This window comes from Rhinolophus sinicus, linkage group LG07 (genome assembly GCF_036562045.2).
Source record: "Rhinolophus sinicus isolate RSC01 linkage group LG07, ASM3656204v1, whole genome shotgun sequence".
NCBI classification, from domain to species: Eukaryota; Metazoa; Chordata; class Mammalia; order Chiroptera; family Rhinolophidae; genus Rhinolophus; species Rhinolophus sinicus.
Window position 1 is genome coordinate 78,391,209 of NC_133757.1, and position 19,392 is coordinate 78,410,600.

At 57.9% G+C, this 19,392-nt stretch overlaps 2 protein-coding genes across 2 annotated transcripts; both read left to right on the top strand.

Annotated features, from left to right (window-relative positions):
- Positions 1 to 1,018: 1,018 nt before the first annotated feature.
- Positions 1,019 to 17,331, top strand: CERS1 (ceramide synthase 1). The gene is made up of 7 exons (XM_019736822.2): positions 1,019 to 1,359; positions 3,609 to 3,768; positions 7,530 to 7,710; positions 9,308 to 9,469; positions 9,938 to 10,085; positions 10,317 to 10,426; positions 17,156 to 17,331. Exons 1-7 carry the CDS (start codon positions 1,111 to 1,113, stop codon positions 17,196 to 17,198), a joined length of 1,053 nt encoding a protein of 350 aa, XP_019592381.2. The 5' UTR covers positions 1,019 to 1,110; the 3' UTR covers positions 17,199 to 17,331.
- A 5-nt stretch (positions 17,332 to 17,336) lies between these two features.
- On the top strand, positions 17,337 to 19,217 carry GDF1 (growth differentiation factor 1). Its single transcript, XM_019736821.2, has 2 exons — positions 17,337 to 17,797; positions 18,389 to 19,217. Exons 1-2 carry the CDS (start codon positions 17,473 to 17,475, stop codon positions 19,171 to 19,173), a joined length of 1,110 nt encoding a protein of 369 aa, XP_019592380.2. The 5' UTR covers positions 17,337 to 17,472; the 3' UTR covers positions 19,174 to 19,217.
- Positions 19,218 to 19,392: the final 175 nt, after the last annotated feature.

Sequence of the window (19,392 nt, forward strand, 5' to 3'; positions counted from 1 at the left end):
TTACACCTCAAAGACTAGGGGCTAACACTCTGGGTGAGGGGAAAGCAGGGCCACAGGTCGGTGGGGGTCCTGGGGGCAGGGATGGGGGGGCTGTCAGTGCCAGGTGAGTTAGTATCCAGCAGGGGACCGGTGCCCTCAGTGACAGTCCTTGGGGGTTTCAGGCATTGGGCCTGCTCGGTGGGTAGCGGAAGATCATCTGGGGTCCCAGTAAAGCCTGGTGTTGAATCCAGCCTCTGATCACGTGGGCGCCCACTCCCTTGGCCTCCCTGCAGGCCTGTGTTAACCTGTTGCAGGGGAGGCCTGCCAAGTCCTCAGGGTCACAGAGCGCAGGTAGCTCTCAGGTCCCAGCCCCGCAGCCCTCAGCCTCTGAGGCCCCCTGGTCCCTCCTCCAGGGAGCCCCCTGATGCCTACGACCCCCACCTCACACTTGGAACCCCTACACAGCCTGGGTAAGCACAGAGGAGCAAGCCTACAGGGTGTCGACAAGAGGGTCCCCAGTCCAGGAACCCTGGGATGGAGGGTAGAATCTCCACCAGGTGTTTCTTCTGCAGCCTTGAATGGGCAGCGTCCTTTTGAGAATGAGAACAGAGGCCTTCATTTACACTGCACGTAGGGGAGGCCGCTGGACGAGCGTGTGCCAGGCCTCGGAATGGTGGGGTCCGAGAATGGGACAGGGCAGGCTGGGGGGCCGGGAAGGAGTAAGTTCCAGGTCGAGGGCACTGCCTACTGATGCCCACCGTGCCCTTTGTCGCGGAAACATTGTGGGGGTGGGGGAGCCCCAGGAGCTCCATGCCTGGGTTTCCTCTGCTGGAAAATGGGGCCGAGCGCGGGCCCGCCTCCAGGACGGCGCGACAACGCCAGGACTTACTCTCTCGTGGTCCCCGCCACTGCCTCCTAGAGACCCAGCACCTGCGCGCCCCCAGATCATGGGCTCTGCTCCCGGGCCCCATGTCCTTGCCGGGGCGGGGCTTGTGCCTGCCCCGCCCCTCCGTCCCTAGCGCTTCGGCCCGCGCGCCCCTGGCCCAGCTGCGTCGCGTGACGCGGGGCGCGCGGCTCCGGCGGCCACCGCGGGCAGGCGCAGGCGGCTGGGACAGCCGGCGAGCGGGCGGCATGGCGGCGGCGGGGACCGTGGCGGGCCCAGCGGGGCCCGAGCCCATGCCGAGCTACGCACAGCTAGTGCAGCGCGGCTGGGGCAGCGCGCTGGCGGCAGCGCGGGGCTGTGCGGACTGCGGCTGGGGGCTGGCGCGCCGCGGCCTGGCCGAGCACGCGCACCTGGCGCCTCCCGAGCTGCTTCTGCTGGCGCTCGGAGCGCTCGGCTGGACGGCGCTGCGCTCCGCGGCCACCGCGCGCCTCTTTCGGGTCAGTGCGGATGGGGGTCGGGACATGGGAGCCCCGGGCTGGGGGACTCCGGGCCGCCGCGCACCCCTTTCTGTCTCTGCTGGCTGGATCACTGAATGTGGGGGGCCTCGGGCTGGAGAAGCAAGGGACGCGGGGTCCTGGGCCGTAGCGCGCCCCTTGCAGTCAGTGCGGAGTGGGGATGGGGGTGGATGCGGGGGTGTGGCCGGGCCGGAGGAAACCCGCGACGTGGGGACCCCGATACGGGTGGGGTGTTCGTGTTTGGGGTAACCGGAACACGACCCATTCCGGTCAATGTGGGCCGAGCCAGGGTTATAGGAGCGGAGGACGCGGCTTGGGAGAGCTCTGCGCTTAGGGGCCTTCGGACGATGTGGAGCCCCCCTCGGAGCCCGAGCTGAAGTGGGGTGCCAGGTCCTCGTGGTGGCCGGGCTGCCTGTTCTCTGCTACCGGGAAGCGGCCGTAGCTCCCGGCCGCTGCCGCACGCCTGTCTGGAGTCAGCGCCCTCCTCCGACCAAGGGATGCAAAGGCCTGGTCTCCCCCACTTTGCTGGTGGTCGCATCCTTGGAGAGGTGGCAGGGCCTGGGTCTTGGAAGCCGAACTGTGCTACCTCCAAGGGGCTGCGACAGAATTGCCTAGTTTCCAGCGAGTCTGGGGAGGCCACCGCCCCGCCTGGAGAGTGACCGTGGTGGTGACATTGGCGCCTGGCCTCCCTCCCATCCTTGGGGAGGGGTCAGCTGTGGGAGCTGCTGGGAAGGCGTTTGGGCCCCTAGCTCGGCTGCGACTCCCCCGTGGACCAGCTGGGGTCACTCCGCTTCAGTCTGGCTGAAGGTGGCAGGGGTGCAGGGACAGAGCGCCCAGCGCTAACAAAGGGGCCTTTCTCTGCTGGCCAGGAAGAGACTGGCCCTTGTTAAGTTGGGGATAGGGTATTGTTTGGCTGCCATTGTTCCCACCCCCATCCCTGTGTCTCCCGCGTGGGGAAGAGACCCCTCCTGTCACCCTGCTCAGGGAGAGGGAGGCAGGCATGACAGGGTCCCCTCTATAGTCAACCCTGGTCCCAATTCGGGCTTTATTGCTCCCTCACCTTCCCAATTTCCAGCTGAGAAATGGGAGGTCCGGGATGGTGAGGGCCAGAACCCAGGAGGGGGATGTGGTCGCTCTAGGGCCTCCGGGACAGAGCGGGCTTTCTCCCTGCGTTCCTGAGGGAGCCGGATGGCGGGACAGCAAAGTCACGTGCCCCTTCACTTTTGGAATCCACGGAAGTCGGGCGCTAGCCCTGGGCCCTCCCTCCCCAGCCCGGGTGGGCCTCTCGCCCCAATTTGGGGCTCGCCTTCCCAAGAAACGGGCGGAGGGGCTGCCAGTCCTCCAAAGCTCATCTTGGCAGCAGCCTGGTTGCCAGGGGTTACCGGAGCTGGCTCTGGCTGTCTCCATGGCAACTGGAGGATCTCCAGCCCCCTCAGTCTCTAGGAAGGGGGCGGGGCTTGGCCCGGCAGCTCTGGAGCCCCGCCCCTGGGGAACTTGGGGCCCCGCCCCACCCTGGACTCGGGGGTGCTGGGCCCCTGAAGTAATTCTGTGCCTCACCATTGCATGCCATCATTTCTGTCATGTCCTTCCTGATGTTCCCTCAGGTCACCCCATCTCACTGTGCTGTCCTTCCCTGCCCCATTCTCTTCTTTGTACCCCCACATTCCCACGTCCTCCCGCACATACCCACCCCATCTTCTCCAGCCCTGTTCCTCTCGGTCTCTCCACATTCCTCCTGTGAGGCACCGTTTCCCCTCAAGTTTCTCCCCCATGAGGATCACTTGGGGTTCCAGCCTCCCAAGTTCCCCCATATGTCCCCATATTCCCCTCCATGTTCTATTCACAGGTTCACCCCCACAGCCCCCTCCACATCATTTCTTTAATCTCCTCACTATCATACCCCCCAGCTCCCCATCACCCCCAAGCCCCCTGACTCCCCTGTGCAGACCCCATTGCCCTCCCTTGCTTTATGCCAACGTGTCCCCCTACTGGCCTTCATGTTTCCCTCAGGTCCCCCCCACCTCAGTCCCCTATGCACACCATGGCTGGACAGCTGGGCACTAAGTTTAGCCCTTGGCAGGCACACGTGGGCTCTGGTTACTCCAGGCGGCTGCGGGTATTGGGTCAGGCTCCCCCAAACACTGCCCAGCCCAGGGAGTCCCTGGACCTTGGTCTCCCCACCCAGAAAGAGAAGACCCCTGTGCTGATGTCCACCCCCTCCTCACCCACAGCCCCTGGCGAAGCGGTGCCGCCTCCAGCCTAGAGATGCCGCTAAGATGCCCGAGAGCGCATGGAAGTTCCTCTTCTACCTGGGCGCCTGGAGCTACAGTGCCTATTTGCTCTTTGGCACGGACTACCCCTTCTTTCATGACCCACCCTCCGTCTTCTACGGTAGGGGCCCTGACGGGGTGTGGGGGCAGGGGGTTCTGCTTTAAACACCAAGGAGAAAGGTACACAGAGGAGCTGACATTCATCGGCCATCCCGTGACAGATGTCTGCCCAGACCAGGGTGATGAAGGGGCTCTAGGAACAGGGAAGGGGACACCTGGCCCTATAAGGACGTGGTGAGGTGTTCTGGAGGAGGTGATGCCTTGTGTGGGCCCAGGTGAGCACTAAAGGTGTCAGGAACAGCACGTGTAGACAGGATTTGCAAAGGCCCTGGGGCACGCACAAGCTTGGTGTGTGAGAACAAGAGGAGGGTGGCAGGAGTTTTAGCTTCATTCTAAATGGGATGGTTTGTGGATTATGAAACGCTTCCTCTGGTTGCCATGTGGAGACAGGAGAGTCTGGGTTGAGGAGGGTAGCAGGGCCCAGGGGAGCGGCAAGAGACCAATGTAGTTCGGACCAGCTTGGCAGGCATAAAGATGGTGAGAAGTGACTGCATTCGTGAATTGGATTAAATGTGGGGTGGTCGAGGCCTGAGCTCTGGGTGGGGTGAGCAGGAGGTGACGGTGGTGTCCTCTATCACCAATGGGCAGGCCAGTATAAAAAACAAGGCCTGTGATGGGGGGGTCAGGCACCCCTGTTCCTGTGCTGATCCCCCAGGTTGTGTATCATGGATGTGCTTCCCGCCATGTGATGCAAACAGCCTGAAAGGGCTCCTGCTGGCACCGTTGGAGGGCTGGGCATGGAGGCCCTGCATTGCAGGGTCCTGGTGACAAGCACTGGGTTTATTGGGCACCTATCTTCATAGGACCATGCTGCCCACATGGCCATTTTTCCTCAGACATTTGCCACGTGGTAAATTTCTAGAGGGGCGGTTCTGGCTGTCATTCAGTTTTCTTTTATGTAAATGAACTATATTGAACTCCCTTAAAATTTCAGGCATGGTGTTGCCTCTGGCCTCTTATAAAGTTTGATACGATACCATGCTTGAGAGTTAGCTGTTTCTTTGCATGCTCATTTATTGAGCAGCGACTGTGTACCAGGCTCTGTGCTGACAACTGTGAGCAGATCAGAGAAAGCCCTGACAGGCAGTGAAATACAAAATCTGTTAACAGTGATACGTGCTGATGAGAAAACTTGGGTGAGGAGAGAAGGGGGGATATGGGATGTCTGTGAGGGGGAGGGGCATTTTCAACAACAATTGGGGGATGGCCCCATCAAAGGTGACTTTTGAGTGGGGAGCTAGAGGAGCCTGGAGCAGAAAGGAAAACCTCCTGGCAGACCAGGAGCAGAGCGCTTGCCTGGCCAGGGCTGGGGGCGAGGAGGGCGGGCGGGCAGTACTCACGAGAATGGGGGGAGCTGTGAGCAGAGCAGGGGGCTGAGGGTAGGAACCAGAAGTGAGAGGGCTCCAACCAGGACAGGTCTGCAGAGGGGACAAGTGGCTGATTTGAGAAATGTTTTGAAGGCAGAGCTGATAGGATTTGCCACCGAAGCAGAGGTGGGTGTGAGAGGAGGGTGGGTACGACGTCAGGGTCTGGTGCCCCTCAGGGGGGCAGGTCTGGAAGATACGAGGAGCTGGGTTTGGGAAGCCCAAGAGCTGGTCCTGGAGGTGGGGGTGATGAGGCCGGGGAGAAGTGGGGTGATACGGAGCGTCCAGAGCAGCAGGTGGGATGTGTGTGGAGAGGAGGCTGCAGGTCCAGCACAGAGCCCGGCCCCCCAGTGTGCATGGAGGGACAAAGTCTCGACTGACATGCACCCCTTTTCCCCCGGCCCCAGATCTGGGGTCTGAGGCTGGAGGAGGAATGCTCAGCCAGGTGAGTGTTGCTGGTACGACAGGTGGAACATTTGGTGTCACGTTTCCACAGCCAGCTCTGAGTGGCTTCCTTCTAAAGAGGGACAGAGGCACCTGGCAGGTGTGTGTAATGGGGGTGGGGGGGTTCCACTGACTGCAGCATTCCCAGACAACTGAGGGTGCAGCTGAGGACGAAACTTGAGGGAGGGCCCAGCTAAAAGTGTGAGTTTTGCTGTCAAGCTTTGGGGAACCCCTGGACATGTCAAAATGGGAGATGAGATCTGACATGTGGGGAGTTTTGTATTTTTTTAATTAAGTAAAATGTTCATAACATAAAATTAACCATTTTAGCCAGTCCCAAAAAGGCACACATTGTGAGTCCACTTATATGAGGTCCCTAGAGGAGTCAGATTCATAGAGACAGAAAGTAGATGGTGGTGCCAGGGGCTGAGGGTGGCTGAGGGCAAGTGAGTGTTTAATGGGGACAGTTTCAGTTCTGCAACATGAAAAGAGCTCTGGCGACGGATGGTGGGGATGGTTACACAACAGTGTGAATGGGCTTAATGCCACTGAACTTAAAAATGGTTAAGAAAGTTATGTGACCATTTGTGTCTGGCTTCTTTCTGAAAACTTAGCATCATGTTTTCAAGGTTCGTCCATGTTGTAGTGTGTGTCTGTGCATCTTTTGTGGCCGAGTGATATTCCATTGTGTGGATGGACCGCGTGTTGTTTATCCTTCATTTATTGATGGCTATCTGGGTTGTTTTCCACCTTTTGGCTACTGGGACTAGTGCTGCTGTGGAGACGGGGGTACAAGTATCTGTTTGAGTCCCTGTTTTCAGTTCCCTTGGGCACACACCTCGGAGTGGAATTGCGGGGTCACGGGATCTGCGTATTCACAGCCATCCTGGCTGCTGTGGGGAGAAGGGGCAGTTGGGAACACACTCGGAGGCCGGAAGGAGCTGGGGCAGCGCTCGGTGTGACACAGTGGAGCCTGGACCAGGGTAGGCGTCGTGGGGGCCAGGGGAGTGAGCGGAGGTGTGGACCAAAGAGGGGCACCCAGGTTGGGGTCCGAGTGGATCTCAGTTGCAGGACCAGGGCACATATGATGCAGGGGCACGGGAGGTATCCAGGGAACAGCAGAGCGCCCGTGGGGCATGAGGGTCTAGCTCCACGTCACCGAGGCAGGGATGGGGCACCGTCCAGAGAGTTCCAGGTCAACAGGCAGAGCCCTTGGCCCTGGTGATGGGCAGAGGTGAGAGGTGGGGGGGGTCGGTATTGCCAGGAAGGGGTGAAGCCTGAGTGAGGGTGGGCACAGATGCCAGGAGGGGAGGAGGGTAAGGGAGCCTGCCTGGGGAGAGCCCGAAACGCTTGGCATTGGTGGGTCTGTGACCTCTGCCTCAGCCACTCTGCCCGCACCACTGAGTGGGCAGCAGGTTGGGGATTTGCTGGGAGTAGGTTCCCCGGGACAGGGGCATCCCAGCTGGCTTGACAGAGAAGGAAGTGAAGATGGGAAGGGCAGCCAGAGCAGAGTCAAAAGTCCTGCAAGGGACTGATTTCAAGGCTAGGAGCACCTTTTTCTATAAATCTAAAACTATTCTAGAAAATAACACCTATTCATAAAAAGTAATGCGTAGATATCGGGGATATGGCCAATAATATTGTGATCGTGTGGTGCGCTGTCAGGTGGTTGCTGCAGTTATTGTGGTGATCACTTCTTTATGTATATAAATGTTGAATAACTATGGTGTGCCCCAGCAAGTAATATAATACTGTATGTTAGCTGTATTTTAATAAAAATCTTTTAAAAACAGTAACGGGTAGAGAATTGGGGATGGAAAACCAGTGGCCGGTACACCCGCCGGACTCAGCCTGCCCAGCCTGGGGAGGGTGCATGCGCAGTGTGAGGGCTGTGGGGTTGCTGGGGGCCTGGAGGCTCTGCAGGTCCCTGCTGCCACGGTCTGGCTCTCCGCAGACTGGACACCAGGCATGGCAGTGCCACGGGACATCGCAGCCGCCTACCTGCTGCAGGGAAGCTTCTACGGCCATTCCATCTATGCCACGCTGTACATGGACTCCTGGCGCAAGGACTCGGTCGTCATGCTCGTCCACCACGTGGTCACCCTGGTCCTCATTGTCTCCTCCTATGCCTTCCGGTGAGTCCAGGAGGGCAGAGGGCACGGCCTGAGCAAGGGCGGGAGTCTGGTGGGGGGAGGGGCATGGGGGAGGGGCATGGGCGTGTCCATAAGGGAGGGTTCCAGAGGGATGGGATGAAATAGATGGAGGGAGCCCCCACCCCATCCAGCCCCCTCCAGCCCCGCTCGGTTGTCACCGTGGGCCAAGTCACATACAAGTGTTTCCTGAGCACCTGCCACATGGCGGGTGCTGCTGGGGGCGCAGTCATGAACACAGCAGACAAATGCTGGCATTTTAGAGCCCATGTGGCCACTGAGCCATTCAGATGGAGCCTATCCAAACCACGGCCTGCGGATTGTGTGAAATCCACCCCAGTTTCAAAGGCAAAGGAGTGCAACCATCTCGCCAGTGCCTTTGTTACAGCCATTACATGTTGAAATTACAATATTTGGCTATACTGAGATAATTAGAATACACTATTAAAATTAATTTTAATTCCTCTCTACTTTTTTTTTTTAATGTGGCTGATAGATCGTCTAAAATGACGTCTACACTCATGTCCTGTTCCTATTGGACTTGCTGCTCTAGCTGCATCCTCCAGTACAGTAGCTGCTGGCCACAGGGGGCTAGTTCAACTTTAATTAAACTTAAATAAAATCACACATTCTGTTCCTCAGCCACACCAACTACATTTTAGCTGCTCAGTCGCTACGTGTGGCTGGTGGCTCCCATATTGGACAATGCGGGTTTAGAACATTCCTGTCATCCTAGAAAATTCTATTAGACGGCGCTGCTTTAGAGGGTAGAATCAGATGATAACACCCTCTCCCCAAAAAAAGGAAAAAGAAAGAAAAGAAGTAACCATTTGTTTGAAGGTGATAACTATGGAGAAAAATCAAGTCGCCAGATAAGGAGGGCAGGGGTGGTGAGGTTTAGGCGGGGTGGTCTGGAGTGACAGGTGAGCAAAGACTGAAAAGAGCGGAAGGAAAGCTCCATGAACACCAGGGAGGTGCATGTTGGGCGCTGGGAACAGCATGTGCAAAGGGCCGGGGGCAGTAGGACCAGGTGGGGCACAGACATAGTGAGAGAGACCCACAGCCCCATCTAGACTGAATTTAGGCTTCTTGGCCCAAGCAGCCGGAGGGGGGATGCTGCGGAGGGAGGGGGAAACAGCTTTCCGTCTTCTTTAGACTCCATGGGGAGGCTGCCTTTCCTAGGCATCTGCAGCTCACACTGAACTTCAAGTTAATCATACACACCTGGGGGTGTTGGTGAGCTTGTGGGCAATCTGGATACAGAATGACCCAGGCCTGTGAGGGCCAGAGGGCGTGGAAATGAGGCAGGACTAGCGAAGGATCTTTCAGGGAAGTTCCTGGGCCACCTGGGGACAGTGAGGGTGAGGGCCCAGGTGGGGCTGCCATTGGGTGAGTACAGCCTGGGTGCTGCCCCTGATCTGGCCTGGCGGCGGGATGGGCAGGGCAGATTGGCCAGGGAGGATGGCTCTGAAGGGTCCTTGGGAAGACGCGGCCCAGGGACCTTTCTTGAGGGCCTCCGTGCAGGGTGGGTGGCCCCGTGTGACCTCCCCTGTCTCCTCTCCTTCCCCACTCCCCTCCCCAGGTACCACAATGTAGGCATCCTGGTGCTCTTCCTGCATGACATCAGCGATGTACAGCTGGAATTCACCAAGCTCAATGTCTATTTTAAGTCCCGTGGAGGCTCCCACCATCCACTGCACGCCCTGGCTGCAGACCTGGGCTGCCTCAGCTTCAGCCTCAGCTGGTGAGCCTGCAGGGCAGGGGCAGGGGTGGGGGCGGGGAGGCAGGGGAGGAGGTGGGGCCAGGAGTGAAGGGGCAGGGCCAGTCGGGGACCCAAGTGGGCTTGGCAGGAGGCGGGGACTGGGTGGGCGTGGGCGGGGAGAAGGCGGGGAAGAAGGCAGGCCTGGTGGGAGGGGAAGGGCTAGTCGGAAGGCGGGCAGGGCTTCCAGGAAGGGTCATCAGGCCGGAAAGGAGGTCGAGCCAGGTAAGAAAGGAGGTGGGTTTATAGAAGGGGCGGGCCTCGCAGGGAAATGTGGCAATGAATGGAGTGAGTGGTGAAGGAGCCTGCATGGGCAGGAAAGGACAACAGGAATGGAGATAGAGGGGAAGGGGCAAACAAAATTGGGGCACCAGGACATGGCTGGGTGGGAATGAGCAGGGACAGATGAGTCCAGGTGGGACAGCCTCCCCTACCTGTTCCTCCCCGCAACAGGTTCTGGTTCCGCCTCTACTGGTTCCCGCTCAAGGTCCTGTATGCCACGTGCCACTGCAGCCTGCGCTCGGTGCCTGACATTCCTTTCTACTTCTTCTTCAACGCACTCCTGCTGCTTCTCACTCTCATGAACCTTTACTGGTTCCTGGTAAGTGGGCTTCTCACAGCGCCTCACCCACCACCTTCTCAGCCATCGGTCCTGCCCTCATCCCTGCCCCTGAGCAGTGGTCCAGATGCAGGCCCTTCGCAGGCACGGGGAGCGGCACGTTAGGCAGGGGAGCAGCACAGGCAAACAGCCAGTGGCAGAAGCGAACCGCCAGCAGGAGGGCGGCATGGTGGAGGAAGCCTCTTTTCTCATCCGTGCCTTCCCCTCCCACAGTACATCGTGGCTTTTGCTGCCAAGGTGCTGACAGGCCAGGTGCGCGAGCTGAAGGATGTGCGGGAATACGACGCAGCAGAGGCCCCGAGCCCCAAGCCCAGCAAAGCTGAGTGAGTGTGGAGGGGCCGCCACCCCAGGTTCTTCCTTTAGCCACGCCTGTCAGTCTGAGCGCGCTCTGTGGGCGGGCCCTGGAGACACAGCAGCAGATGAGGCCATAGCGGATGCTGCCTCCGGAGCCTCCGTCCAAACCAGAGACTGCAGTAAAGGCACGGATGACGTAGTGACAGAGTTAGATGATACAAGCACGGACAGTGAGGGCAGGTATCAGGTGTCGTCGTGGAGCAGTGAGGGCCAAGCCCAGGGACTGGTGTGGCCGGAGCGGGCGAGTCCTCCCGTGGGTGAGGAGCAGTCGTTGGTCAGGCTGGAGGGAAACCTCTCCGTGTGTGGCAGGGGAGGTGGGGAGGAGGGCTTTCCACTGGGGGCCCAGAGAGCCCACATTCTGCTCATGCTGATGCTCGCTGGCCCACTGGCTACCCAAGCAGGAGATGGGGCTGGGGCCTCGGACCCAGTCCAGCGCAGGTGGGAGTCCTAGGGAAGGAGAGAAAAAGGGGCCTCGAGGCAGGGCCCCTGGGACTCACCAGCCCCCCATGTGAGCCAGATGGTATCTGAAGCCCCTGGCCTGCAGGCGCCCCAGGAGTGAATGGAGGCAGGGTTGGGTGACCAGCAGGGCCCAGGGTATGCAGTGACCCAGAAGTAATGTGTGGTGTGTTTGAGCAGGTAGGAGGCCGAGGTGCTGACCGAGGAGAGCTGATTTGGCCTCTGGGGCCCATCAGTGAGTGACCTGGAAAAGGTGGTTGTGGTGAAGCAGTGAGCTCAGAGCTCAATGAGATGGGTCAGGATGGGCAGTGAGGAGGATAAGAGGGGCAGAGATTTAAAACTTTGTAAAGCAGGACGAGGGGTGCAGAGAAATGGGGCACTGCCAGAGCAGAGAGTGGGATCAAGGGAGGGCTCTCAAGGCCGGGTCAAATAAAGAGAAGCACTTTACACCCACCAACACGGGACTACGGCTAGGGTGTGCCCAGGCCAAAAAGTCCGCAGCAGGGCAGGGAGGGATGAGGCGGGTGAGTAGGGATCACGGACGAGTGGGCTGGGCAGCAGGGGAGGTTGCCCCAGTGGTCAGATCCCAACTCTGTGGTAGAACCAACCAGACTTGCTTTGGATGTAGGTACAACTGAAATAAAAGAATCAAAGACCACCCAAGACTTCCGGCTCGAGCTGCCATTTAGTCAGGCAGGGCTGAGTGTGCTGGCGGAGGCGGGTAGGAGTCTGGTTTGGGAGGGGTTTTACCATCGATTTCCGGGGAACATGAGTCAGGAATTCTGCCAAGAGATCATTAAGGTCTCCGCAAGGAGTCTGACTGACCCTCAAAGGCGTCCAGAAGCAGTGCTGGCTCAGAGAACTCCAGGGCAGGGCAAGGGAGGCACCTGTTTGGCCAAATCTGAAAATCGGAAAGCTCTTCCTGCTATAGAACAGTGAACTCCTGGTGGAGACTCCTTGTAAATGCAGAGCCTAAGGGCCTACCCCCAGCCCCGCCGGGTTCTCCCTCCTCTGTCTCCCCAAGAATATCCAGCCAGAATGTGAGTTGGGGGCCTGGCACCCCACCAGGATGGCAGAGCGTAAACTCTGAACAGAAATGACATCAGGGGAAATGGTGCCATGACCAATCCCACGAGCACCAGCAGCAGAACTCGATTCCCCAAGGACAGCTAGAGTTAGCACAGTTGAGTATAAAAATGGGGTGGTCAGGATGCCTCAAAACTGTCAGGTCATGGAAACCAAGGAGACTGAGGACCTGTCCCAGATCAGAGAACTGAATGCAATGTGGAATCCTGGACCAGAAAAAGGACAGCCGTGGAAAAACTGGGGAGATCCAAATAAAGTCTGCAGTTTGGTTCATAGCAGTGTCCCAGCGTTGGTTTCTTAATGGTGACTAATGTACTACGGAGATGTAGGATGTTAGCATTCGGGAAGCTGGTGAGGGCTACACCAGCGCTCTCTGTGCTATCTCTGCAACATTTCTGCAAATCTAAAAGTATTCTAAAATAAAAAGTTTATTTACAAAATAAAAGGCATGAGAGACTGTCAAAAACAGCACTGGCTGTTATATTACTCTCCTGGGGTTGCTGTAACAAAGTACCACAGACTTAAAACAACAGAAATTGATTCTTTCACAGTTCTGGAGACCAAAAGCCTGAAATCAAGGTGTTGGCAGGGCCACACTCCCTCTGAAGGCTCTAGGGGAGGATCCTTCTGTCTCTTCCAGTTTCTGGGACTCCAGATGTTCCTTGGCTTGGGGCTGCATCACTCTGATTTCTGCCTCTGTCTGGCTTTTCTGTCTTAAGTTCCTTTACTTAATACATCTGCAAAGACCCTTTTTCCAAATAAAGTCACATTCACAGGTTCCAGAAATTAGGACTGTTTCAGAGACCACCATTCAACCTACTACCTCTGTTAAGGCTCACATGATTAGATACAGCTGAAGAGAGAATCAGTAAATTGAGAGCTGTGAAGAAATTACCCAGAATGCAGCAAAAACATGGCAACTATGGCAGCTAGAATTCTAAGAATGACCAGGTCTAGCTGAGTTCTAATAGGAGACAAGTGTGGACAGACAATATGAGAAGATATGCTGAGAATTTTCCAGGAATTGACAAGACATCAGTCATAAGCAGGATGAATAAAAAGTCATCCATGTCCCAAACACATCATAATGAAAATGCAAAACAGCCACAGAAAAGAGGAGATGACCTATGAAACAGTGACAGACTAACAGTAACGAGACACCCTAGACACTCTGGAGTAAAGTATCACCTCAAGTACTGAAATAAAGTAACAAGCAACCAGGAATTCAGTACACAATTTTGAAGACAAGAGACAGGACACCCACAGGAACAAAAACTAACAAAGTTATATGTCAGAAAACAGGGAAGCGCTCTCAAGAGGCAGATCATAAGAAAAAGTGACACATAATCGGGTAAACATTTTAAATACCTAATTTGAGAGAAAAAAATTAGAATGGAAGTACTCAATACCGAAACAGGACTGGGGGCTTTGCATTTTGCAAGAGGTTTGGGATTATTACCTTTAGGCTATATTAGCTACTTACATTAATACTCCCAGGGTGTAGAGAATGGAATAAAAAACAGGTACAACAAAATAAGTGCAAAAAAGGAAGGTTAGAAAAAGCAGCATAAGTAATGCAAAATACAAGGGTAGAATCTCAAGTAGGCATCCAAATAAACATACATGAATAATCATGACAGTTATGAGTCTGGGTTTTTTTTTTAATCTACCAGACAGGAAGAGAACTTGACATGGAACGTTGCACATGATGCAACCTTGACGCTCGGGTAGACGGGACCCGGGAGACACAGTTCATGCTTTGTGCACCTCAGCCAGCAGCTCAGAAGCAGGGTGAACAGGTGTTTTTAAACACAGGAACATTTCTCAGAATTGACCACACCAAGTCACAGGGGTAACCTCAATTGCTCAGAACCAGGACCACGCAGACCATGTAGACGAACATTCCGTAAGAAAATGACTGAAAGACCACTTGCAAGTAATTCAGGAGAAACAAACCATAGAACAAGTAGCATAGAACAAGTAATTCCTCGCCCTGCCCTGTCTTCACTCCTGCTTAGCCCTCTGTTTTCTCTCCGGTCATCCCCACAACAGGGCCGCTGGTCATCTGATAGACCACCTTCTGGGACCAGTTCAGCCCCCTGGGCTGACCCCTGTGCCCTGACCATGACTCAGCACCTTGGTCTGAAGCGCATGGTCCTCTGAGGGGCCGCCAGGACCACTGGTCCCCAAGGGACCCTCACCCCATTCTGGGCCTGCTGACCCACCCGATGACGCCTCACTGCTTTGTACATCCAGTTCTCCGATGCTGCCCCGTCTCTAAAGATGTGCGATCCGTACATCACGCTCACACTGCAGTGCCAACATGAGCCAGATGCTCCTCGGCGATAGCCAAGCAGTGTGCGCATGCCCGCTCTCCCTTGCCTCTCCCTTCCTTCTCCTTGGCCACCAACTGCTGTCACCATCATCCATCCCCTTGATGGACAACCTGGCCTCCGTGTCCTGAAGAAAACAGGAGTGGCAGGATGGTCACTTCAGGGGACGGTCCATCTCCCTCTGAGGCCACTGGCCAGGGCCAGGCACGTCCACCCTCTTGCCTGTTCAGGCTGTTCTGATCAAGGAGAGACCCTCTCTCTCCACCCTTCTGCGCCAACCCAGCCAGCTTCTTTCCCTCCCTTACAGAAGAACTCTCCATTCCCCTCTGTTCTCACATGCACCCCATTCCAGGGGCTGCTCCCCAACACCTCCTGAGACCACGTCTGTCTGGCTTCACTGAAGCCTTCTTAGTGCTAAACCCGGGATCACCTTACCTTCTTTGTTTCTTTTATAACAGTTTTACTGAGACAGAATTCACACATCATATAACTTGCCCATTTTCCTTGTAGAATTCAATGTGTTTAGTCCATTTAGAGTTGTACAACCATCACCACCGTCAGTTTTAGAACCTTTCATCCCCCCCAAAAGAAACCCCTGCACCTAACCCAGTGCCCCCTTATGCAACCACCAGTCTGCTCCCCACTTCTTGATGTCCTTTGCCCCACCTGGTGCTTCCTGCTCCCTGCCAGCCTCCCAGGGCCCTTCCACTGAATCCACCCCGACTTCCAAGTTCCTCTCCCGCTCGCAGTTCTCAGCGCCATTCAGTCTGCAGTGTCTGCTTCACATTCTAAGAGGAACATCACTTTTCTAAAATATCCCAAACAACCCCAACCCCACCCCAAACAACCTCTCCTGAACATTTGTCCATCGCAGTTGATGGCAATTCAGGGAGAAAACCTTTGGAAACCTCAGGAAGCCCCCTGGCCCCCCCCTCCTCGTCCTCCAGGAAACATCCAGAATCCCTCCTGACTTGCCGCCTGTCCTCGTCTCCCTCCACCTTCTCCCTCACCTCATTCTTTTTCCCCACAGTGGTGCACTGAAACAAAAAGTATACTTCTGATATCATAGAGAGACTATTCTCACCTCCTCCCCAGCCCCCCAGAAAAAATACTAACACTGTTTATGAGGGGAGAGGGACGCTTGGAAACTTGTGCTAACACAATCCAGAATCACCAGGAAAGCGCTGATAAAAAGACACAGGGCAGCGGTACCGATTCTGAAGGCGTTCAATTCACTATAAAAGCACAGGAATTAAAACTGTGGGAACAGAATGGAATCCATCACACTTGAGCAAATAATAATGGTCACCAGGAGGGAAGGAAGAACTGTTGGAACACAGTGGGACACTTGGTGGCCATCTGGAGATTCTCTCGCCTCAGCCCCAGGGCAAACTCCTACGGATCAAAGATGTCGGTGCAGAAGTGGAAGCTGTGACCGCCAACTGGAGCCAATGTGAGACATCGGGTTGTCTAGCGATGGGACTACGTATGTACGCAAAGAGTCAGAAAGTCAGGACCCTGCCTCTGCTTCATCTAAAGGACACACAGGCAAAGCCAGAAGACGAAGGACACATGGAGGTCCGCAGAGGTCTTATCTACATCCTCACAGATAACGGCCTCCTGCTGGCGGCAGCCGCAGCGGGAGGAGCAGTGACCCAGGGAAAAGCAAGGATGGGAGGCGTGCTCCCAGAAAGGACAACCAGTGGCTCCAGCCCAAGGAAAGGATGAATTAAAGTGACTGAGACCATCTTCTCCAGGAAAGTCTCTGTCATTATGTGAGAGGTGTCTGCTAGTTGTCTGTGTGAGGCTACTGGCTCTGGCCCACGGGGTTTCTACGCTTTCTGATGTCTAGATAATGTGAACACACTACTGGCTCACTAAGAGTAAAATTGTGTGTAAACTAGACTGTAGAACCCACTACTACAGAGACCGGTACACTGTGTACCACAGTATAGAGTTTCCGTTAAGTGGGAACAGGAGTGGCCAATGGCCATCGACTTTAGGCTGCAGTGAGATGCCGTCTGGGCACCTGCCAGCCAAACAGGATACGACTCTGAACTTTGGCACAGGCGGTGAGGAGCCAGGGCAGAACCCCGTCAGGTCCAGGCACATGGGCCTGGGCACACCCCTGGCACACAGGGCCCCTCCCCATCAGAATCCCAGAGACTTGCAGGGAAAATGGATATTATGAGGGACGGCAGTGTGCACAGGAGAGATCTCAAAGTGTCGTGTTTCTGGAAAATTGCAGACATCTTTGTGCAAGTTTGCAATAGGCAAACCACGCATATTGTTTAGAAGTTAGGGGCCTTTCTTTGGGATCTTCAGCTGGACACTTAGCATATTGATTCGAGTTTTAAAACTTGTGTAACTTGTTTTGAAACTATGGAAGGCAAGTAGGGGCTGCAGCGGTATAGACAGGACATTGGATGGAGACTGGAAGGGCAGGGAAGCCTGTCCTGGTGGGCCTACGAGCCAGCGAGGGCCATTGGAGCAGGTGAGCCTTCCTGGGCGGGTGGCAGGGGCCTCTGACCAGTCCTGCCTCCCTGGGAGAGGAGGAGGATAAAGTGCAGGGTTGATCCAGGCTGAGGAGTGGGGTTACGTCAGGCAGAGGTGGGTAGTTGGCATTTGCTCTCCAGCAGCTGCGGGGGGGCCCAGGGTGGGAAGGAAGGGGGAAGGGGAGAGGAGGGTTTAATTGTGGGGGCGGAGCCGGACTAGAAGCCAGGCTGGGAAAAGGGATGTGGAGGGCAGGGCGGGCGGGCGGGACAGAGGGTAGGCGGAGTCGTGGGGCCCCCAGGCTAACCCGGGCCCGGTTTTGGTCCCCAGGAAGCCGCTGAGGAACGGCTTGGTGAAGGATAAACGCTTCTGAACTCTTCGACTCCCGCGGGGTCAGCCAGGACTCAGCCCCGCCCAACCTCGCAGCATGGGACAGCCACGCCGCTCCCCCACCTCCGAACCTGACCCGTCCAGCTCCGCCCCTCCAGGGCCCTGGCCACTCCTGGGACCCCTGCCCCGCACCCCGGAGAACCTGCCCCGGGGTCGGTCCCTGCCCAGCATCAGGACCGCGGCCACTCCCCCCGGGACCCTGACCCCGCCCAGACCCGGACCCCTGAGCACTCGTCCCGCCGCTGCCTGCGAGCAGGATGCTCCCGTCGCTACACCGTCCAGGCCACCACGTCCTTCCCCTCCTCCTGGCCCTGCTGCTACCCGCGCCGCTCCCGGGCCGCGCCCGCATGGCACCGGGCCCCGCCGCCGCTCTGCTCCAGGCTCTTGGGCTGCGCGACGCGCCCCAGGGCGCCCCAAAGCCCAGGCCCGTGCCCCCCCTCATGTGGCGCCTGTTCCGCCGCCGGGACCCCCAGGAGGCCAGGGCGAAACTGCGATGGACGCCTCCAGGGGCCACCCTGCGACCGTGCCACGTGGAGGAGCTGGGGGTCGCCGGAAACATCGTGCGCCACATCCCAGACCGCGGTGAGTAGTGTGGGTCTGCGAGGCCTAGAACCCCCTGGGCGCCCCAGCCCGCCACGAACCTCCAGCAGCACCGAGGGTACCCACCCGCCCCGTCCAGCCCATAAGCAATCTGGGGTCCTGCATTTCATCCACTCCTCCCCGAGGACACCTGCGGGGACCCGGGGGAGTGGCAACAAGGTCAGGCAGCCTTGCACAGGGCAAGGACCCCTGCTTGCAGCTGAAGCCCTGCCCCCACTCCTCCCTCACTGCTGCTTCACACCGTTTGAAGCCTTCCTACAGATGCCCCCCCTCCCCGGGCCCACGGGCCCAGCATCGCATCCCAACCGGCCCCGGCATTCGCTCATCTCTGTCCCCTGCCTGAGTCCCCGACACAGGCAGGCCACCCTGCACTGGGCACGTCTCTTCCTTGCAAACGATGCCCCGCCCCCACTCCATCCCTCCCCTGCCTTCACACCATTTGACGCCTTATAACAGATGGTTGTGCCCTCAGCCCCAGGCACTCACCTCCTCGGGCCACAACCGAGATGTCTCGCGCGGGCGGTCACCGGGCAGGGACGCAGTGCGAGCCGAGCGCTCTCCCTGCCTCCTCAGGTGCGCGCGCCCGGAGTCCGGAGCCCACCTCGGCCACGGGGCAGTGCCCGGAGTGGACTGTTGTCTTCGATTTGTCAGCCGTCGAACCCGCCGAGCTCCCAAGCCAGGCCCGCCTGGAGCTGCGCTTCGAGGCGGCGGGAGCGAAAGCTGGTGCGGCGGGCGGCTGGGAGCTGCGCGTGGCGCGGGCGGTCGAGAGCGTGGGCCCGGTGCTGCTCCGCCAGGCGGTGGCTGCCCTGGAAACGCCAGTGCGCGCGGAGCTGCTGGGCGCCGCCTGGGCCCGGAACGCCTCGGCGCCGCGCAGCCTCCGCCTGGCATTGGCGCTGCGTCCCCGGGCCCCCGGCGCCTGCGCGCGCCTGGTGGAGGCCTCGCTGTTGCTGGTGACCCTCGACCCACGCCTGTGCCACCCCCTGGCCCGGCCGCGGCGCGAGGCCGAGCCCGCGGTGGGCGGTGGCCCTAGCAGCGCGTGTCGCGCGCGGCGTCTCTACGTGAGTTTCCGCGAGGTGGGCTGGCACCGCTGGGTCATCGCGCCGCGTGGCTTCCTCGCCAACTACTGCCAGGGCCAGTGCTCACTGCCCGCCACGATGCCTGGGCCTGGCGGGCCACCCGCACTAAACCACGCTGTACTGCGCGCGCTCATGCACTCGGCCGCCCCCAGCGCCGCCGGCCTGCCCTGCTGTGTGCCCGCACGCCTGTCGCCTATCTCCGTACTCTTCTTTGACAACAGCGACAACGTGGTCCTGCGGCACTACGAGGACATGGTGGTGGACGAGTGCGGCTGCCGCTGACGTCACCCACGGGAGCGAAGCCCAATAAACACTGCGTGGTCCAAGCTGCTGTCTGGGTCTTGTCACCTAGGGCTGAGGGAGGAAACTGCTATATGCATCCTATGGGTCGTGGGGAAAGGGGCGGCGGGAGGGCTACAGTGAGGCCATCTGTCCTTACAGCCCCATCTCCAGGCAGTCATACACGCCAGGGCACCCCGGAAGCTGCCCCCCACTTCTTGG

Coding starts and splice junctions, on each gene's coding strand:
- CERS1 (XM_019736822.2), top strand. CDS start 1,111: ATGGCGGCGGCGGGGACCGTGGCGGGCCCAGCGGGGCCCGAGCCCATG. Junction 7,711..9,307: donor GTCTCCTCCTATGCCTTCCG/GTGAGTCCAGGA, acceptor TCCCCTCCCCAG/GTACCACAATGTAGGCATCC. Junction 10,086..10,316: donor TGAACCTTTACTGGTTCCTG/GTAAGTGGGCTT, acceptor CCCCTCCCACAG/TACATCGTGGCTTTTGCTGC.
- GDF1 (XM_019736821.2), top strand. CDS start 17,473: ATGCTCCCGTCGCTACACCGTCCAGGCCACCACGTCCTTCCCCTCCTC. Junction 17,798..18,388: donor GCGCCACATCCCAGACCGCG/GTGAGTAGTGTG, acceptor CTGCCTCCTCAG/GTGCGCGCGCCCGGAGTCCG.